Consider the following 22,660-nt stretch of genomic DNA (forward strand, 5'->3'; position numbering starts at 1 on the left):
TTTTCTCCAAAACAAAAACAACAACCTGCTACATAGGTTGGGCTAAAGGACTGATTGGTCCCAAGACACTTAGTGAAACTGAATCTCCCTGGTCCTAATCCAGCATCTCAGCCACAATACTTCGGCTATTAGTCATGATAGTAGTTATCTCCAAGATCAACAGCATTGAGAACAATAATAAGAGAAGCCTTTGCTCTTATATACTGGCTGGAAATTCTCAGTGTGGCATTTGAAGGCACAAGGTCAGAAAAAGGTTTTCCTAAAATCAACACATCCAATTTTAGAAAAACTGTAAGGTCTTGCAGAAACAACCAGACTCTAATCACAAATTTCCAAATCTATGTTATCTAGTATACCTGGGGCTATGCTACTTAACTGTTTGGACCATTTGCAAATCTACATGCTGTGAGCATGAGCATATCTCCCTAGTTTTGCAAGGTTACGATCATTTTCCCACCAGTGACTTCTAGTATTTTTCTGGCATCACTCAGGCAGTATAAAACCTGTCATAACTGCTACATTGGGCCAATGATGGTTGGAACAGGGCTGGGTGTGTGTGTGTTCATCTGTGATTCATAAACCTTAAGCTCCCTTTACATTCTTAAAAACGATGAGGATTAGAATTAGAATTATTTGTCAGTGCACAATATATGTACAATGAGATTGGTTGAGCTCCTGCAGTGCACCACCCCAACACAATACAACTCACAGTGAAGACCCCAATCTATTGTATCTATTGATTTTGACTATTAGAAATTAAAACTGGGGAATGTTAAAATATTGGACTTTGAGGACCCCTGAGAGGGCCCCCGACCACCCTTTGAGAACCACTGCTCTAGTCTAGAAGATGCTAGTGGAGATCCTGTCTTTAGCTAACAGGCAATGGTCAGCCAAGTCAGTGATCAATCTTATGCTTCCAAATTGATCAACCACTGACCACCTCACTAGATTTCATTGAATCCCTGCCTTGGAAATGAGTTCTTCACAAAAACAAAATATATTGCTGATGTATCCCCGCCCCCGCCCCCATCCCCAGTGGTCTCCTACATATATTTGTGATTATATCATTCATTTACCATAAAATATGCAAACAGAGGAGAAGGGGGTAATGATTATTTGAAAAACAATACATATATGGAACCCTAAAAGGCACTTCCTGCTGCCCAAACTTCTCTCCTGATGAAGGCCTAACAGCCATGTTGCCTTTGAAATCCTTCCTGACTGTGTCAGGCAACCGCTACAATAGAAGTGCATCTTTTCAGGCAGTGCTAAACCCTCATTTCTGAAGTTGCATTTGTTGCCTTGCATTATTACGTTGCTGCTTTGAAATTATTATTATTATACAAAATATTTCCTATACAAAAGCATGCAGAAAACCTACTGGGTTTTGTTATTGCACACCATTAATACATACTTTCACAAATGTGCCCTATATTGCTGGGGGTGATGGCATAATCTCCCTTTCCACACCAGGCCATTCTTCAGCTCCAATCCTAGTCTTTTTTACTTCTTAGCCTCTTTTGAATGTTTAGTAAGCAGAATTACAATAGAAACAACCACAAATCACCACCCTTGTTGCAGGGCTAAATGCTGCTGGTGACGCAGCTTCCCAAGAACAGCCAGTTTGTTCCTGGTAATAGCAGGGCCCAAGCTGACATAACCCTCCCTCCTCGTTCACTTGCAGCCAGCAAACCCGAGCGTCGCTGGCAGCCCAAAAACAACATGGGTTCAGGTTGCAACGGGCCCAGCGAGCTCTTGCCAAGGGCGGCGTTTCTTTCCCGTCCTGTGGCACCACTGTGCTCGTTGCTTGCACGCCAATCCTGGTGCCCAAAGCCAGGACTCTGGTGCCTCTCAGTCCCCTCCCTCCTCTCTCTCCCGGGGACATTCGTCGGAGGTTTAAATCCCCGCGTTCCTTTTTTCGTCACTGCAGAGCCAAATCGAAAAACGGGGGGCGATCGTTGCGAGAGCGGCTAGAAAAAATTGGTTTGAATTTACCAGCCGGCAGGCGCAAAGCGGCAAATGTCACTTTACTCACCTCCCTGGTGGAAGGTAAGCAGACTTTCTGTCCATTTCGATTTCTTCTCACCCCCATCCCCATCCCCAACCTCCTCTGGCGACACTTCTGGGCGAGGAAAGGTTTGACATTTTGTAAAGTTGCATCGAATCGTTGTTGCTGTGGCATGAAAAATCTGCCATGCAGAAAATCAAGGCTCATTACATATCCCAACTGGGGCTGTGTTTAAGATTCAGCAAGATTGGCATTTCCTTTTAAGTAACAGTGTTACATGAATTCTGCAATTGCCAGCTAAATTTTATTCATGTTTAAACGGTACTTCTAAAATCAAACACTGATGTCATTTATACTTGTTAGGACATACTAAGGAGTGGTTATGATATCTGTCCTCTTGAAAGAGGAAGATACTTTAATTGAAACATTTTGAGGAGGGGGGAATAACACTCACTCCAAACTAACTTCTCCACCATACTGAAATTTATATACAGCATAAAAAGGAAGTGCCACAGTATAGATTCTCAAATAAATGTACATAGAACTAAAGAGTTCTGGGAAATATTTGTTTATATTTAAATTTATTTGCTGTTTATCTCACAAATGGGGTTACTTTAGGCAGCTTAAAACCAGAAATGAAAAGAAATGTAAATATAACAGTAGCAAGATAATAAAAGTATAAAATAAACAATGAAATAAATAATGAAAATCAGGAACATGAGATTAAAAGATGGGTCAGGGGAAGCAACAAATTGAGAGGGGGGGGGCAAGGTGGGATTTGCTATCAATTCAATAACCATCTCCAGTGTGGTATTCCACCTTTGGGTCCCCAATAAAATAAACTGTCATGTAATACTTAGAAAAGAAATAAATGTTTATGTCATATATTTTCTTGGACAACAGAACATTTCATCAGATTAATAGTTAAATACTGAATATACCAGGAGTTAAAGAGGAGTAATAACAAGCGAAAATATAAGGCAGTGAAATAGAGGTGAGACCAGAATATTTTTTTATCAATAGCAACTATTTTCAAAACAACAGAAGAGTGTATACACACATACACACACACACACACTCCATTTGAGGATGTGAACTTAGTTTACAAAAACCTATGCATAATTAATTCAGTAATCATTACAGGCAACAACATTTTGTAATGTTTTTGCGGCAACAGACCAACATAGACACCTTCCTGGAAATTGTAAAAAATATATTAGGTTGCATACAGAGGCAGACTGTCAAGTGCAGAAAAACAGGAATCCATCAGTTCAAATTAATATATAAGTTTATTGTAACCTAAAGCTCTCTACAAGAATCTGAACTACTTACTAATGGTCAAAGCAAATAGGCTTTAGGTAAGAGTCAATGGAATTCAAGGTGGCCTGAATTAAACTGAACTAGCAGAAATTGAGAAGTTGTAGAAATCCAAAGCATAGATAGCGTGGTTACTCCAGTAATAAATAAAGGACTTAGCACCACCATAGAAACAAGACCACTTTTAGTAATCTATTAGGATCTGACTATTGTATAAAGATTTCAAGTAATATCACAATTTGAATTGTGATTTTCAAGCAGTCATTTAATGAGCAATTGTGCTATTTTTGAGCAAATAAAATGCCTGTTAAAAATAAGGTAAAAGTAAAAAAAAAAAGCCCTTTTTGATAGAGATAAATAGCAATTATGTTGGGAAGAGTTAAAGGTTAAAGGAAACCAGGCCGCCAAAGAGCATGATGGCTGGACACTATCAAAGCTGAAGTCAGCCAGAGAATCGAAAAACTCAAAGAAGATCAGAAGATGCAGAGAGACCAGACTCATAGAATCACCAAGAGTCAGGCATGACTGAATGGATAACATCATCATCTTCATCACCACCACTGAATAATAGTTACTTAGAGCTGTTTGTGCTGTGCTGAGGGCAGTGGTGGGTTTCAAAAAAAATTCAAACCTACTCTGTGGGTGTGGCCTCCTTTGTGGGAGTGGCTTGCCGGCCATGTGACCTGGTGGGAGTGGCTTGCCGGCCATGTGTTTTCTTTCTTTCTTTCTCTCTCTCTCTCTCTCTCTCTCTCTCTCTCTCTCCTTTTGTCTCTGTCCCTTTTTCCTTTTTTCCTTTCATCTCTCTCTCTCTCACACTTTTTCTTTTTTCTTTTTTTATTTATTTCTTCCTTTCTTTCTCTTTCTCTCTCTGTGTGAGACTGTGTGTGTGTGTTTCTATGTGTGTATCAGTGGTGGGTTTCAAATTTTTTTGGAACCTCTTCTATAGGTGTGGCCTGCTTTCTGGGTCCACTGGTAGAACCTCTTCTAACCGGTTCAGTAGATTTGATGAACCGATTCTACCGAACTGGTGTGAACTGGTAGGAACCCTCTGGCTGAGGGCCAAAAGCATAGTTTCAATACATTTCTAGCAAATCTTTGTCATTCCTGTCAAACAAATTTCTAAAAAGCAGGCATTGATTTTATGGAGTGTAATCTCCAGTGTAATCACTTTAAACTTAATGGGAAAAGATAATTGCTAGTAAATACTATGATGATTTATTTTTACTTTATGTATTTATATCCCACATTTATTATTTTTTTAAATAATTCAAGGCGGAGAATAAACCATACTACATACTGTAGTTCTCCTATTTTCCTCACAATAACAACCCTGTGAGGGTGTGTTGGTATGAGTGAGAGAATAACAGAGTGACAGAATTACAGAGTTGGAAGGCGCCTTGGAGTTCTTCTAATCCAACCCCCTGCTCAAGCAGGAAACCTTATACCATTTCAGACAAATGGTTGTCCAATCTCTTCTTAAAAACTCCCAGTGTTTGAACATCCACAACTTCTGGAGGCAAGACGTTCCACAGTTTAATTGTTCTCAATGTTAGGAAATTTCTCCTTAATTTTAGGTTGCGCCTCTCCTTGATTAATTTCCATCCATTGCTTCTTGTCCTGCCTTTAGGTGCTTTGGATAATAGATTGGCTCCCTCTTCTTTGTGGCAACACCTTAGATATTGGAGCACTGCTATCATGTCACCCCTAGTCCTTGTTCATTAAAGTAGACATACCCATTTCAGCAACCATTCTTTATATGTTTTAGCCTCCAGTCCTAATCACCTTTGTTGCTTTTCTCTGCATTCTTCCTAGAGTCTCAACTCCAGAAAGAGATTACAGTGAGTGGCCCAAAGTCACCCAGATGGATTTTATGCCTAAAGCAGAACTAGAACTCACATTCTTCTGGCTTATGGCTGATGTCTTAACCACTAGAGCAGACTAGCTCTATTATGATTGTTAATATATATTTTATAACAATGTAATTTCTCATCTGGGCTGACCAGTTTTTTCACTATAAAGCTAAATCTTAATCCATCTGTCAGAAATTGGTACTTTCCATCAGTACTATTGTATCTGCTTCTAATAGTCCCCAAATATTTGCAACCTATATATTGTATGAATTATAGAAAGAGAGAAAGTTAGCCAAGAACATGAAAGATGATAGAGATCTTTTTCTTTCCCTATGTCAAGGATTCATCAGAGGTAATGGAATTCATATCTCTTTTGTATATTTTACGACAATAATTAAATATTCATGAGAAATAGAATATTTACTAAATAGTAAGTTAGTTACTTGAGTAAGTTACTTAAATATACTTGCTTTTATAGATTAAAATTCAGGGGAGTATATTCTGTTTATCTTCTTCCTTGGAGTTTAAATTGCAATATACTGTTATAGCTTGACAGAGCAAAGAAATATGAAAATAAGTTGTAATGTAGGTTTTTTTTAATTTTATACTTATCCCATCCTTTGTATGTCAAAGTAATTCCTACCAGCAAGGGTAGAACTTTGGAGTAAGTATGTCCGGGAGCATGGCTTTTAGATTAGTTTTGAAGAATTGGCAGAAGATGTGTATTTGCAGTCTACAGAGGCAAAGAGAATGGAATAGAAATAACTTCAATTGTATTTGTTTATAATTTATCCAGTCCATTGAAATATAAGAATGTTTCTAAAAAGATGATGCCAAGTATGTTTCAGATTATACCCTTAATATTTGTGAGAGGAAGATGGCAAGAGGAAGAGGAAACAGACAAGAGGCAAAAATAACAAGAGGCCAATGTCAGCAAATTCAGACATGTATTGTATATTTAGATTTCACATGAGTAACCTGGCTGTAAGATTACATTGATCTCTGTATTTGCTTTGGAATTAATCATGGATAAGATGGTTATCCAGTGAACATACACTACACAGGAAGGCTTCTATTCTAGACGTGTGTGGGTGCACGGGCGTGCACGTATCTGTGTGTGCTTGTGTGTGTGTATTTATTTGGTTATACAACAGCAATAAGCCTGTGCTGGCAGAAGTGAGAGGCACCATGTGTTTTCTCCCATTCTGCTTCTGTTCTCTTTCCACTTCCCCCATTTCCAATTAACCAATGGGAGATTAATAAAGGAGGATCACTAGATGTTCTGCTATGTAGCTTCTCTTGCATCAGACAGGAAGACTTCTTTGCTAATGATAACCAGGCCATGATTATACATTATGGTCAAGATGTGCTAATTAACCATCATTTGATTCAAGGTTTGAGTTAAGATGGCATGTTAAGCCAAGCCACAGTACTGTATTATGTAGTAATTCATGTGACCCAGGTCTGTAGTAACTCATTGAGATAGATAACATGGATTAATGTATCACCAACTTTATTTCTAATGGATGAATATACTGTTGTGTGCATTTATGTTGTTTTATCATTGCATTTCATTGCACCTTGTTTCTAATTATTGAGCTGCTGGGAACTGAGGGGGAGCAGTGCTTGGAACAAGTCCTTTGATTTGTTATATACTCTATGGCCTGACTTGAATAATTCAGAATATGAATTACTTGAATTGTGCCCCAAAAGACAAATGTACAAATATGTACAATATGTGTTCAGAGGCACTATTCCTTTGTTTTTCACAAACTTTGCATTTTGAGGCCACATCCTAACTGGAATTGTTGCTTTAAGAATCTCCAAATCTGAACTGGGACAAAATAAAGTTTTGAGGTATTTTTTTCAAGGTAAAAGTTTGATTGAGATAGTAAACATTACTGCTGGCTTTCAGGTGTATTGCAAATCATCCTGAGCTGGTTATGATGACCAAAGCTGCTTGTTTTTTCCTAGGAGAAGCTGTACATTTAGCTCGGGATTTTGGATACATCTGTGAAACTGAATTCCCAGCCAAAGCAGTTTCTGAATACCTGAACAGACAGCACACAGACCCTACTGATCTCCACTCCCGAAAAAATATGCTGCTTGCCACTAAGTGAGTAGAAATACAATCCTTGAACATGCCTTATTTTATTTTCTCTTGCATTAGCAATCCATCTGGTTTCATTTCAAGGTTCAATATAAATGTTTTCTTTTTCATATATCACAAGTAGCTAGCCAGTACTGACCCAAATCTATTTCAAACTGAAAAAAGAAGAACAGGAAAAATAAGAATAAATGTGAACAAAGAGAGAAAAGACAGATAGAAAGATTTGTCAAAGAGAAAGTGAGATGTAAAAAGAATGAACAGAAGTGTAAGAAAATAAGTTTCCCTCAATTACTCTTCCAATTCTATTCTGTGTCTAGGTACTGAAAATCCCTCCCCAAAGAGTATAACTGAATAAAAACAATCTGGTAAATTGATTTTAAAGAAAAAAATGTGTTTCTATTTCAAGTTATGATTACAACATATTAAGGAGATAAATGGAGATTTAGTGTAAAATGACTTGTCAAAAGTAAATTGTGGTTGCCCGTTATTAGCAATTTCCTGTATCCCAGGCACACCATTTATTATTGTATCTGATTGTCCTTCATTTGGTCTATTGAATCTAGTGCCTATCAAATAAATGTGTAAAACGTCAGCCAACTGGGTCTGGATAAAGTCCTGTTTTAGTTTTTGGAATGCCTTTGAGATGTTGCTTCGCCATCTTGGAACTCTCCAGAGTTGTAGCAATCTAATAAACATCTTCTTCAAAGATAAAATATGCTAGGACAGATTTGATAATTAGGAAATAATTTTGAAACAATCCTGGGAAATATGGTGGGAGTCAGTCTGGAGCGTATAGCATACTGTTCTGACCCCCACCTTGCCCGTTCAGAAACTACAGCCACACACAGCTTGCAAAGGAATGTTTTTATCAGTCCCGGCTCTTGCTGGCTGCGAGCCCAAAATAAACACAGATAGATTCTCTGGCAAAAGTAAACTACAGCAAAACAGGTTTATATAAATCAAATCACTTATCCAAGTGCTTTTTCTCGATGATTGCAAACAAACAGAGACTTGACTAGAACAGGAACGGAACGGAATGGAACATTGACTTCTGCAACTAGGGCGTGGCACCATCAGTCTTTTATCCGCAGGAGGAGATCCTAATGAGCCACAGCTGCTCGTTATCCTCTCCTGTGACTCAGCCCTGCATCCCAAAACAACTCACAGGAGGTTTCTGCTGAGTCACAACAGCATACTATAACTATTTTACAGAAAAGAAAGGAATTCCAGAGTATTTATGAAAAGGAGATAGGGCTCTTGTCCTTGTCCTGTGATAGGCTGCAAGCTGAAATAAAATCCTACTAAATAGATGAGCATGAAGCCCTCAGTTCAAGGAGAAACACTGTGACTGTTGAAAATGCTTCTGCATCACAAGCTGCCAAACTAAATATTGCACACTACTTTTTTGGTTAGACAAAAAATAAAAATAAGACACAGATAAAGAGACAAAGTAGTTCTGCTTTCATGTAAGTTATTTTAAATTGTTATTTTGATGCTTGCTGTTTGTATATCCTTCTTACACGAGGGGAAAAATTACGTTTACAAATCAATATATGTCATTTTGATCCACTCTTAAAAATAAAAATAAAAACTGAAACCCAAACCACAAATAACAAAAATTATGTACCAAAGCAAATGTTCTGTGTTTCTAATTATAGCAATAGCACTTAGACTTATATACCATTTCAGAGAGCTTTACAGCCCTCTCTAAGTGGTTTACAGAGTCAGCCTATTGCCCCCAACAGTCTTGGTTCTCATTTTACCCACCACGGAAGGATGGAAGGCTGAGTCAACTTTGAGCCTGATGAGATTTGAACTGCCAAATTGCAGGCAGCCGGCAGTCAGCAGAAGTAGCCTGAAGTACTGCACTCTAACCATTGTGCCACCATGGCTCAATCACTACCTGCAACGATGATGCTAGCCAATAAGCCTCACCTGCCAATTGAGCTTATGCAGCTATCCACCTGCTTATAAATGTTATAAATCTACAGATGCAGACCGTGCTGCCAGTCAGATAATCTATGATTCCTCCCACCATTATCAAAAAGAAGCTGGAGAACCTTTGCTGACAATTGGCAATTGCTTGTAAGTCAATCAAATGTGAAGTTTCAAAATGTACAGTTCTGAAAGACCACATCTAATTTCCTTGAACATGGTCCTAAAAAGCCTAAAAATATCATTTTTATAAAATGATCAAGATTATGTTAGCTGTATAAGTAATGGTTAAAGTAATTTGAAAGTAACAATTCCTAAATTGGTAATATCAATAGAATATGGCACTATTTTCAGGTGTGGGAACCAAAAACTGCAGTTGAAGTGTTCCAGCATTCTTATTACTAGTCTTGAGACCTGTGGAAATTACTATAATCAGACTTCTTAGAAGTGAAAAGCAATACCTAAAACCAGAGAAAAAGAAAGCCCCACTAAGGTGGCGCTTTTCTGCAGGATGATGCAAACCTATAGAAACTGATTCTCACTGTGTAGGGTATTGTTCTGACCTAGGCTTCACAAAATCATGAAGCAGACTCCTTGTCCTGACATAACCCCTTTTTATTAAGCTAATGTGAATTCCTCTCATTCACATCCAGCAAAGTCCTGTCAAACAGTCTTTCAAGGGTGAATTTACAACCACAGACCTTATCAGACTTGGAGAGCTGCCAGGCCGTATCTTTCAAACACAATGCTGTACAAGAAAATACTTGGCAAGGAGTCTCTGAGAGTCACAAACAAATCTTCACACTAATTAAGTGAACTAATTGTCTCCTGCAAACTGCACTCACCTTTACTCTCGAGTTGACCATTGTTTGTTAATTGTTCCCTTCTCCTGGCAGTTCTGTGCATGTGCACATCGGGAACAGACTCCAGCTGTTCTTCTGCCCCACTGATCTCTGACGGCAGCTGATAACTGTCAGACAGCCCTGGCCCCATCTCTGCCTCTGATGCAGAGCACTCTTCAGAGTCTTCCCCAGACTCCGGGACTGGCCCATGTTCTTCCACAACCTCCTCACTGTCTGAGTCTGAAACCAGTTCCGCTGGCCACCAGTGGGCCACAACAGATATTTGCTCTTTCATTTAACCGCACATATTTGTTTAATATTAAACACGGATGTTTAATATTTGAATCCATATGCTCATGATATGTTTATGAAGTCAATCATAGAGAGAGGCTCTTACTGAAGACATAAAATACATTGTCCTTGAGATATGACAACACTGTAGGCTGGACAAAAATCGATATATTTACAATGGCAAAAGTCATCAGAAAACTGGATAATAATTGTCTTGGTAGAGAATTTTATGGCTACAGAGCAAAAGAGATATGGTTCACAATTAGACAAGTTGGCTCCAAGAAAATTAGGTATATCTTCCTGAATACCTCTTCCCTGATTACAAATTGGACAATCATCAGCATAAGTGAAATATTTGGTTTGGAGACTTTCCAATCTCACAACCTCCAACCAAAAGAGAGAGAGGAAAAATAATATGGCTAAGAACATTCTATCCATCAACTGAAGAGCTGAATTGGAACCAAGTTGTTAACAAATAATTTGATCAGTATATGAGAGTTGACAAATAACGTGGTGAATGAATTTGAATCACCAAGTATCATTTGTAGAGCTTAGTTTAGCACATTTCCACAAATCAGACCTCAGATTCAGAGGACTTTGAGATATTGTAGAAGCCAGTAGCTTCTATCTCTTCATGCATTTTTGAAATCAGAAGATTTCCTCCTCACTAGTGAATTCTTTTTTTTCAACAAAGAATTTTTATGTTTTCCTCCTTGATTTTCCTTATCCTTCTTTGCATCCTTTGAAGCTGATTTATTAATGGTCTAAATTGGCAAATAAAGCATGACATTACTATTGCTGACATAGAGAAGCTGAGCACACATACATAATAAAACTACAGTATAGAAAAGCCAGTATTTTTGTGATACAATAAAGATGTTAAAAGGAATTCATCTCAGAAAAAATGTAATTGACAATACAAGGAACACTGCCAATGTGTATTTGACCAAAGAGATGTTAATTTTTACTTTAGTGAAGCATTTGCATACTTGTTAATATTAAAAGCAATTCACAAGTGGTACCATTTACCAGGAGAGTTGGCAGGTTCTTCTTTACTGATTGTATTCAAGTGGGTAAAGACAACAGTCTCTGGGAAGCTTTAATTTGGATTCTTGCACTTAGCGTTGGATTGGACTCGATATCCTAAATGATTCATGTGGTTCTGTTTCTAGTTACACAACTAGAAGCAAGTGCTTCTGTTTTACCCCAAGTGCCTTCTGGATACCCCTGTAGCCCTTTAATCTGTCTTCTATCGATTGCTCAATTCATGTTAATGGCAGTAGCTACTTACTTCATAGCCTCTTAAATCCTAACATCCCCTGATGCCTAATCAAGCATGGGTGCAACCTGTTCAAAGAGATCCTAGAATTCCCTCAAGGGACCAGATGTCTGAGGAATTAGAAGATCTGATCATCAGGCATTGGGGCTCTTAGAGCAGCTGAAATCACAACTCTCTTAACCGTATCATTCCATACATTCTTGATGTTCTACCTACTATTTCATCATCTCATCTTTCTGTGAAACCAACATCTGTTGTGAATTGAAAGATCTTCATTTGCATTTCTGCTGTATTATGCATCAATCTATTTAGGTTGTTGTTCTTATAAAACAATAAACTTAATTTTGGACTGTAGCACACTGGAATGGAATGAGTGGGTTTTAATTTAATTTAAACATACATTTTTAAATGTCAAAAGAATATATTCTTCTCAGATGAGAAGAGATTACCTCTAGTCTGACAGGCTTTTAATAACATTTTTGGGAAGCAACTTCACTTTGACAACATCATTAATGTTCAGATGATGACATTCTCCCATTTAATTAAGTACCTTGCATTATGTGGTATATACAAAAATGTGACAGTGTTCATCAAGATTTTCTGGTAGCAAAGTCTGACAGTACTATTGTTAAGTTAAAATCTTTGGTATTCAGTGGAAATTCATCAGCAAAATTATGCATTAGGTTGAAGTCAATCCGTAGAAGTAGACTCTGTTGAGTAGAAAACAGAAGCTTTCTATATCATACTTATATTATTATTCTTTAAAATGGTCCTAAAGCATCAGTGATCATATGGATTACAAAATGAGACCCAGTTGCAAAGATATTGAGAGATCAGAAATGTTTAAGAATACTTTGACAGAGACTTTTAAGAAAATAGTTCATACTAACCAGTCACTGTTAGTCCTAACACATCTAAAGCTAAAGGATTGGAGGTGAGGACCATAAAAAGGGGGTCATCCTAGGAAGTTCTGTTGTCTGGCCCATAATCCATTGATATCACAAAGTGAGGGACACTCAACAGATTGTTCCCTACATAACCTAAATATCCTTGCCAAGATTGCATTTTGGCAATGTATTTGGAAATCCATTTAGATAGATTTTTTCCCCCCATGTTAGATAATGGAGGATGTAGTTTCAGTTTTTTTAACACAATAATGCTTAGATGGTCCTCTGCATAAACAGGTCTAAATACTTCTGGAGTTGATGATCAAACAATAAACTGGGTGAAAGGGTTCCATCAAAGCTATATAATATATAGCTATGTGAAGTTTAGTGATAGTCAACAAATGCATTTTACTTGTAACTTCTATCATGTATGATAGTTATGAAGAAAAAGTGAATATAGACAATATATTCAATTCTCTTTCTTCGTAATACTGTGAAAGCTTGATAGAACAGATTATGCATGCAACAAACCCCACTTTGATTTGCAGTACTTGCATATCTTCATTCTTACGCATATGATGCAAAATACATAATTTGGCATCATTAAATGATCTGATTTGCATCACTTTCATAATGATGTCATTAGACAAATGACATATTTTGCATTGTTGCCATGAAATATTCCTTGATTTGAGAGATTTTCCAAACAATAGAACCAATCATCCAATGAGACTGTTAAAATGAGTTTCCAGTGCTTTTCCTTATTTCTTGAAATTGATAAATGCCTTATTAAATCTCAAATACCTCTGTGTGCAAAAATATTCTTCATACTGAAAACATAGTTTTGGATACTTTACAAATTGTCGAGTTGCACGTTAGATTTAAATGCTGTGCCTTTTTATGGAATAATAGAATGTAAGCTATTACAAATTTATTATAGCTTTACAGTTAATACAGTTTTGTAGCATTCACATATCCAATAACTGAAATGTTAAATGTATTTTGCTTACTTGATCTTCAAAAAGGTTTACATGTACTGCTCAGTATATGTTTACAGATCACACTTGATTAGTTTCTGAATTTAGATTGTATTATGCACTTTCAATCCATGTTCTTAACATGCTACAGTGCATTCATGATGCTGATAAAACACTGTAGTTCTTTTGTTATGAGATCAGGCAATTATGAGAATTCACTATTTGAAAAAGAGAATATTTATCCATTCTGGATCTTTGTATGATAACGAAAATCAGTATCAAATTAAACTGTTGATTTAAGGGGGGCAGGGTGAATCCTGAACAGAATAATTTGCTATGCTAATTCTAGTAGTAAACAAGTAATAAAGAGTTACTCTGAAGATATATTTAGCCTTTGAAAATTGTCTTCTAGTGTTAGTCCTGGGTCTTATAGTGAATCTGTTAACCCAGATATTTGGTAATGCTATATTACCTGTTTTGGTCTTGTATTGCAGTTTTAAGTGTACTGTTTTTACTGTATTTTTACTGAATTGACATTTATAAACAGTGAATTTTTAATGTTCCCTCTTAGAGACTTGCTTTTAATTCTAAAAAAGTAGAGTTCAGATATTACAAATGAAATACATAATACAATATTACACTTGTCATAACTCTAACAGCTTATAAAGATTAATATTTTTATCTTTCAACATTACTTTCTAGGGTCAAATGCACTAGCAAACCAGTTCTATCTAGTGAGTCATTGTTTTGTAGCTCAGATTCTAAAAAAGAAGCAGAAAAAAATAGCCTAGAAGACCAAAACAACAAAACAAAACAAAACACTGGCTTATGGAAGTAGAAGAGAACCAACTTATTATTGTGGTTAAGGTACCAGGCAAGAAGCCAGGAGACCAGCTACCAATCATATTTTAGGCACAAAGCCAGCTGGGTGACCCTGGGCCTGTCACCCATTTTAGCCATAGGAAGAAGGCAATGATAAGCTGCTTCTGGAAACCTTGACAAGAAAACAATAGGGACTAATTCAGGCAGTTGCCAAGAGTCAACAAATAAGTAAATGAGTAAATAAAATAAAGGAATGCATGTACAAAACAAAGAGGTTTAGCAAATAAAAGTAAGAGCTTGAATAAGAAGAAATGCTCTGGAGAAATTAGGAGAAGATCAGTGGCAATCGTCTTAAGAGGAAAAACTACAGCTGGAAGAACAAAGGGCTAGAGTTCAGTTTTGCTTACCAATTGCCTCGTTTAATGACAATTTGATATTACAATAGTGAAAAAAAAGCAGCTTTGTGACCAGTTCTCGCATTTGCAATCATTACATCCAACAACAGTCACATGATTGTCGTTTGTGTGCTTTGTGAGTGGGTTGTGAGAAGCAGAGTTAATGGAGAATGTGAACTTAAAATCATAAATCAAAGTCATGTGATGTTTTGCTTAACAACCACAGTGATTCAAAAATTTCAATAGACCCCCCCCCCCAAAAAAAAAGTATTTATGCCCCAGATTTGAACTTGCAACAGCTTCCCCATGTGTTCATGTTAATGTATTTTGGGTGTTTGGCAACTGGCCTGCATTTATGAGTTTGCAGTATTCCACAGTCATAAGATTGTGAATCATGTTTTTTTTTACCAGAAACTTGTTTCCTGCAAAAAAAAAAAATCCCATTGCGGACAATGTTTCACTTAATGACCATGCATTTATTTAACAACCATGGTGATTTGCTTAATGACTGCTGCAACAAATATCATAAGATTGGGTCACTCATGTGATGGCCTACTTAACAACCAGCACAACTTATAACCATAATTCTGGGCTGAGTTATGGTCATAAATTGAGGACAAACAAAATCTAACAAAATCTTTGGTTTCACTCTTATAGTAGATTAGCTATATCTATCTATCTATCTATCTATCTATCTATCTATCTATCTATCTATCTATCTATCTATCTATTCTAACATGTTTAAAATTTTTAAGTACAGACTCATCACAAAGTTCTAGGCATTATTTTTGTGGACCTATTTAAAGATATTAGGTAGATTACTTGGGGTGCCATGCATGCTTCATTTCTGCTTTTATGAAGACAGCTGCTAGAATTTAATAGGGGCCTGCATATGGTGGCCATACCTTAGTACTAAGAACTCTTCTACAATGCTGGTAAAATAAAAGCCAGAAGAAATTGTCCCTCCCTCCTTCCTTTCTGTACTTATTCTTGGAAGCAAAACATATTATTTTCAGGGAAGATACTATATAGATAAACTTAATAAAAGTCTTCTAATATTGGCTATGGAAATAATAAACATGAAAAGCTTGGATTATTCAATGTGTTATACAAAACTTTTTTTGGGGGGGATCTCTTGAGGCATGTATTTAGGAAGTAAAGTAACAACAATAACTGTTTTTGGCCTGGTGACTGACTTCTCTATATCTTGTCTAGGAACTGTAGATGCTATGGCTCATGATGTTCAAAGTTACAACAACGGGGTGAGGAGGCCTTATGACTGGTTCTTGTGGCCATTGCAGCATTCCCACAATCATGATTGTGACTTGGGTGTTTGGCAACCAGTTTGCAATTATGACATTGCAACATCCTGTGATCACATGATCTCCATTTGCAACCTTCACCTCCACCTTCAAAGTAAAGTCAATTGGGAAGTTGGCCGGAGCTTGCAAATGGTGATTATCTGATTTCATATCTAATGACCGAACAGAATTTGGGGCAATTGGAATTATCATTGTCAGTCAGTTTGGTCACATGACATTGTACTTTATGATGGGTTGCTTAGCAATAGAGCTACCATTGAATTACCATTGTTAATTACTGAGGACTACCTACACAGTTGTCTGTGAATTGGTTCAATTTAAATAATATGCTACACCAAAACCAACCCAATCAGATATTGGATCAGTGTGGTATGTAAAAAATGTGATATGTGACTGTGGATTATTGTGGGTTGTTCAACCCCTAATTACAACTTGTTCTATAAAAATGATTTGGCAAGATGTGAACAAAGTCCACATTTTAATTTGGAGTTTTATAATCATCTACATCACTTCTACAATAATTCTTTAGTCACTCTGATATTTTGATTTTTTTCTGGATGGCTATATTATTCCAGTTCTAACTGGTGCTTTGGTTTGTTATTCTTTCCTGATGTACTGAAGAATTATAAAATCAATTACAATTTTGACAATTTTGATAATATGATAATTTATCCCACGGTGTTACCTTGTTTTTGAATTATGACTGATGTTTCTTAATTAAATGTTTTATTCATATGAATAACTTTCTATTCCATGTACTGTATGTTACATAGACTTCATTCTTTGTGAATATTATTGCAGTTTCCCCTCTTTTCTGCTTGAGTGTGTTAATTCACATGGTTTGAGCTGTGAGTAACCTGCCTCTTGTATGGATGAGATCAACACAAATATAGTGAAATTGTGGAATTGTAGCTAAGTAGACCTGCTTGTTTTGTAGTCACTGCAAAATGAGTGTGTCAGAACTGACTTTAACCTTTTCAACACCTCAGGCAAAAAGGTTGAGTAGTCCTATTGTATGGTGGCAGACAGCATCCTATTTCTATTACTGCTGAAGTAACCTTTGACCCAAAGTTTCTGATCACTGCTGTCTCATCCAGATATGGATGTGGCAAGAAAATATGTAATCCTTCACTGCCTTATACTATTACTGCACTGAAATGTTACCCTGAGGCAGGGGTGGGTTCCACAAATCTATAGTGCCGTTTAGAACCGGTTCCAGCTCCCTCTCCCCGCCCATCTGCACATCATCAAGATGAAGAGCAAGAGGAGGAATTCTGGCTGTTGAAGTCCACAAGTCTTAAAGCTGTCAAGTTTGAATACCCCCGGGTTTTTTTTTCTAAAGGGTTAGGGGTGCAAGGGTCTTGTAACTGGACAGCATTAAGACTTGCGTGCTTCAAATGTCAGAGTTTCTGAGCCAACATTTTGGTTGCTAAGCAAGAGCGTTGTTAAGTGAGTTTCATCACATTTTACAAGTTGGCCACTCCCACCCAGTCACATGGCCGGCAAGCCACTCCCACCCATTCACATGGCCAGCAAGCCACTCCCACCCAGTCACATGGCCAGCAAGCCACTCCCACCCAGTCACATGGCCAGCAAGCCACTCCCACCCAGTCACATGGCTGGCAAGCCACTTCCACAAAGCAGGCCACACCTACAGAAGAGGTTCTAAAAATTTTTGAAACCCTCCACTGCCCTGAGGTAATGAGGCAGGATAATGAGGAAGCAAAAAACATGTTCAAATTTAGTATCGGGCATATAAATATTCTACAGTGGTTGTTACTTGGACATTGGAACAACCACACAAGCCAGTTTTAACACATTTCAGCATGCCAGCTGCCATCATGGAAGACATATTTCTTGAAACTATGAGAGTTTGAGTCAGAGTCCCATGCATCTGGGACAAAAATGTATCACAACTCTACCTTATTACATGGATATTTCTAAATAAAGTGGTGACAAATGTGGCTTTAGCTACTCTGCCATTCTTCCATAACAGTTGAGGTATTGTTAAGTGTACTGCTATCACCCCAAATGTATTGTGTAGACCTAGAAGAATATGCTACCTTCTCTGCCCTATTTTTCCTTAGGAAGGTTGATCTTGGGCCTAATTCCCTTTCACATAAAAATCTACATTTCTGTAAACTTCCTGGCTTGTAGCTATCCATTCAAGATGACAAAATAAATTTTAATGCATGTTTCCCAATATTTAATCAACCATAGATCTGATGCTTTTACTACAGCAGCTGGGAGCTGGCAGGGGGGAATATTAAATCTGTAGCTATATTTAGATGTTTTTCCCTAGTCTATTGAAACTTTTACAATAGCTTTTCTGTTTATTTGATTTATGCCTCCCTTTGGCTCCCATGCCCATATTGTTTGGTGCTTTACATCAGAGTTAGGCCTTTTGCAGTATGCACTGCCTGTTTCCCCACTTGTTCTATCTTGCAGGCAAGTCCCAAAGAGATCTCATTTATTTTGTGCCTTAGAATGTGGTTGCTTTGTTGACAGCATAATTTAAAGAGATATATGGATGACTGAGAAATCATTTGCCCAAATTTGGCCAGATGTTTTTAGACATGATTGGAATTACATTGCCCTTGTCTGCAAGGCCAGGCAATATTAATGTCTCAAAATTTCAACTGCTCGCAAACCCCCAACTCCTGCCTTTGGTTTTTGAAGATGCAAATGTGTTATCATTTGGCACGTAACTTCAACATTTCCATTTTTAATTTTTTACCATTTTAATATTTCTAACAGTTGAGATCCACAAATAGGATTCTTTAAATTTTCACTGTCACCTGCCATCACTTTCAAAGTATCACAACTGAGCCATCATACTGTAATACAGCTTTATTTATAACTTCATTTCATGCTGAATTACTATTTATATACAGTGCTTTCCTGTAAATCACTTTGCTCTGTGTAGAAAATGGATGTTGCAATCAATTGCCTTGCTCCATATTTCTAAATGTTTGTATAATGGATGGATTACACTGGCGTGCACCCATCTCACTGGCACATCTGTCATCTCAGCTTCTGGATTGCATCAATTTGTCAATTTTAATCAACTTTCTATAGTCAGCATAAATCATTGAATTTAGAAAATGTGACACATTTTACCCTACTTATTATTTACTTTGGCACTGCGTTTGTCTAATTGAAGTCTTGAACAACTTGGAAGGAACTACTAGAGTGTTACCAGTGGGACGTTAATGAGCGGGCATGACTAACATTCTGTCTGAATTTTTCTGTGCATCAGAACTAAGAACAAGGTCAAAATAGTTATGTATCGATTAGTCAATGGAATTTAACATTCCTGGTAATTAGTTTTTCATTTAGTACAGAAATTGGGACAAAAATCGTTCTAAGGCTAATCAAATAAATTAAAATAAAAAAAGATTGTAAGGAATTGAATCCAACAGTTGAATGACCTCTGGTGCCTACTACTGATCTTTCTTTCTTTCTTTCTTTCTTTCTTTCTTTCTTTCTTTCTTTCTTTCTTTCTTTCTTTCTTTCTTTCTTTCTTTCTTTCTTTCTTTCTTTCTTTCTTTCTTTCTTTCTTTCTTTATTTATTTATTTATTTATTTATTTATTTATTTATTTATTATATTTCTCCCTTAAAGAGATAGAATTCATGGCATATGGTCAGCTAGTTCACACATACATTACTTGTTTTGTTTGTTTGTTTTGTTTTGCCTTTATTTGTATGCCGCCCTTTTCCCTGGGGGGACTCAGGGCGGCTCACAATTCAAAAGAGGGAGGGGGAGAAGACAAACAATAGACAATACAGCATGTTAAAAAGAAAACACAACAATCACACAATTCGAGTGGGGCTACAATCTTAACTCCAGGCCAGCCGGGACAGCCAGATCTTTAAAGCGGCGGGGAAGGACTGGAGGGTGGCATACAACATTTAAAAATCCACAGATAAAAATCTCACCCTACTCACCCCATGGCCTCAGCAACACAATCAAATCAGCCACTTGATCAGCTCCATCTCCATTCATGGCCCCCAGGCCCACTGACAAAATCAGATTTTATGGCCTTTTTGAAAAGCAACAGGTGGAGGCTAAGTTTACCTAGGAGGAAATGATGCTCCATAGAGAACAGGCGGTCATCGGGAAGACCTTTTTTCATGATCCCACTAGGCGTACATCCCTAATCGATGGAACCCAGAAGATACTCTGCCCTCTTGTCCTGGTGGGTCAGATGGATATAATAGGGGAGAGGCAGTCCTTCAAACCCCTAGCACCAAGCCTTGTAATGTTTTAAAAGTGGTAACCAGCAATCATTGTACTTCTTTTAATCTGAATGTATGTTATATGGGTATATGTGCATGCTGTTGTATTTTGTTTAGGACTAATAGGTAGCTGTACAGCAATATCAATAAAATATGTATGCATAACTGTGAAATCCAAGTCACCCTATGGATTATTGACATCAGTGAGAGATACTAAATAAATTAACAAAATTGAAACAATTGCATGAATTCAACCTGCATAGCTTTCAGTGTCATATTGTATGTATGAGTGTTTAATATATATTTGACATTATAAAAAGCTCTTTCTGTTTAAAGTTTCTATTCTCATAATGATTCCAAATCCAGAAAGCACACTGAAGATTCAACTTCTGGTATCTCTGACATTATTGTTTTTCAACTCTCCTTATAAATACTTATTTATTGTTGAGGAAGGCGATACAGGATTCTAATTCTAATATCATCCCTGCTAAAATTGATGGTTCAGACACAGGTTACCATAAAAAGAAAAAAAAATACCTGTTAGTTGCAGTTTAAGAACTGGTTTGTTTAATTTTGGGCCAAGAAGTTTTGTGAACCAAGCCATTATAGTTTGTGAAACATGGTTTATGGTGAAGAGCCAGACACTAATACTTTATTTAACTAATATCAATTAAAGAAGCTATGGAGCGTGTAAAACAAGTCTGCCTTGGCTGATGGAATCATAATATTGACATTGAGTTATGAAACTAAGAATGGCCATTCTGGTTAAATCTCGGAGATACTAATAGGACTGTATACTGACCTGGAAGTTTTTAAAAAATGGCCCAAAAGAAGGCAATACCAAACCACTTCTGTACTGTTTCCAGAAAACTGTGTCTGTATCAAGCTGAGTTCAGCTCATCTTGAAGGAGTTTTTACTTTTTTCTTTAAACTTTGTACAGGTTATGCTGATAAAAGAATTGTAGACATGTCCATCATGCCTCTTTAACCATTCTGTTATACACTGGTTCACTTGAACAAGTCCGCTTGTGTTATCTCTGTGATCTATAGATTACCTGAAATGTCAAACTTCATAAGGACGTTCTCCTTATTACATTATTACAGGTACCAGATCTGAGCTGCAGAAAACCAGACGATTACTAGAAAGAGCAGAGATACAGAATGCTCTAACTCTACCCCATTGTCTGATGACGGTCCTGATTTTTACAGTCTAGATCAGGGGTGTCAAACTCATGTTGTCACAGCAGCCTCACATGACATATCGGAACCTTTTCCCCCTTTGCTAAACTAGGTGTAGGCACATGACACATCCAGCCGGTGGGCTTTGAGTTTGACAGCCCTGGTCTTGATCATTAATTAGCTTTCATTGTTCTGAATGCAAAGGATATTTGAAGTGAGATACTATGTTACACAAGAACAATTTCTAAAATAATAGAATTCAAAGGAAATATCTTCACCAAATTGAAAGAATGCTTTAATTGTCAGATTTTGATAGATTCCCGCCCAAAAAAAACAATATTGATAGTCATCAGAGTTCTCTAATCCTGACTGATCTAATCCTCTTGTCATCTGCTTTCTTCATCTCCAGGCAAATGTGTAAAGAATTTACTGATCTTTTGGCCCAAGACCGGACACCCATTGGCAATAGCCGACCAACACCCATCTTGGAGCCAGGGATCCAGAGCTGCTTGACTCACTTCAGTCTCATCACTCATGGCTTTGGTTCCCCAGCCATCTGTGCTGCCCTGACTGCTCTCCAGAATTACCTGACGGAAGCTCTCAAAGGCATGGACAAGATGTTCTTGAACAACAACTCTGCTAACAGGCACACTTCTGGGGAAGGACCAGGTAGTAAAACTGGAGACAAGGAAGAAAAGCACAGAAAATGAAAAGAGAGAGAGAGAGAGAAATCAGAAAACAAGCTAATGAAAATAGGGGGTAAAACAGAAAGAAAAGGAGAGATTGAGAGCGATCCTTTGGGAGGAAAAACATTTAATTTTAGCTTTAAAATATTGGATTGGGTTTTGGAAGAATTACACTAGGTAGGTCACATCTGCAAGTAATTTTTAAAAGAAAATAAGGTTCAGAGGCGCACAGTGGAACAGGAAGAGTGGCTCTGGCAAAGGAACTTTTGAAGATAACATCCAGGATTTTTCACTTCTATCATCCCACAATACTTTTTTAAAATAATTTTTGGTGGGGATGAAATTATAACAGATAAAAGCAATCAATAATTTATTGGAAGAATCATTTTGATAATGTTGCTATGTTGGCCGAGGTACACAGTCTGTTTCTGTATTATTACTATTTTTAAAAAACCTATCTAAAGTAGAAAAAAACCCCTAAGGGATGGATATATTTTATATTGGACTGTCCCATCCAGAG

At 37.2% G+C, this 22,660-nt stretch overlaps 1 protein-coding gene across 5 annotated transcripts in view; it reads left to right on the forward strand.

The window, feature by feature from the left end:
• The window catches only part of TFAP2B (transcription factor AP-2 beta), a 52,637-nt gene extending 30,473 nt beyond the window's left edge, over positions 1-22,164 (forward strand). For all 5 annotated transcript variants that reach the window (XM_032214201.1, XM_032214200.1, XM_032214202.1 and 2 more), the window contains 3 exons: positions 1,931-2,049; positions 7,150-7,291; positions 21,864-22,164. In XM_032214201.1, the coding sequence (XP_032070092.1) occupies positions 1,931-2,049; positions 7,150-7,291; positions 21,864-22,164 (562 nt within the window). The remainder of the gene's footprint in view (positions 1-1,930; positions 2,050-7,149; positions 7,292-21,863) is intronic.
• Positions 22,165-22,660: the final 496 nt, after the last annotated feature.

This window comes from Thamnophis elegans, chromosome 3 (assembly GCF_009769535.1).
Source record: "Thamnophis elegans isolate rThaEle1 chromosome 3, rThaEle1.pri, whole genome shotgun sequence".
Classification (NCBI taxonomy): Eukaryota; Metazoa; Chordata; class Lepidosauria; order Squamata; family Colubridae; genus Thamnophis; species Thamnophis elegans.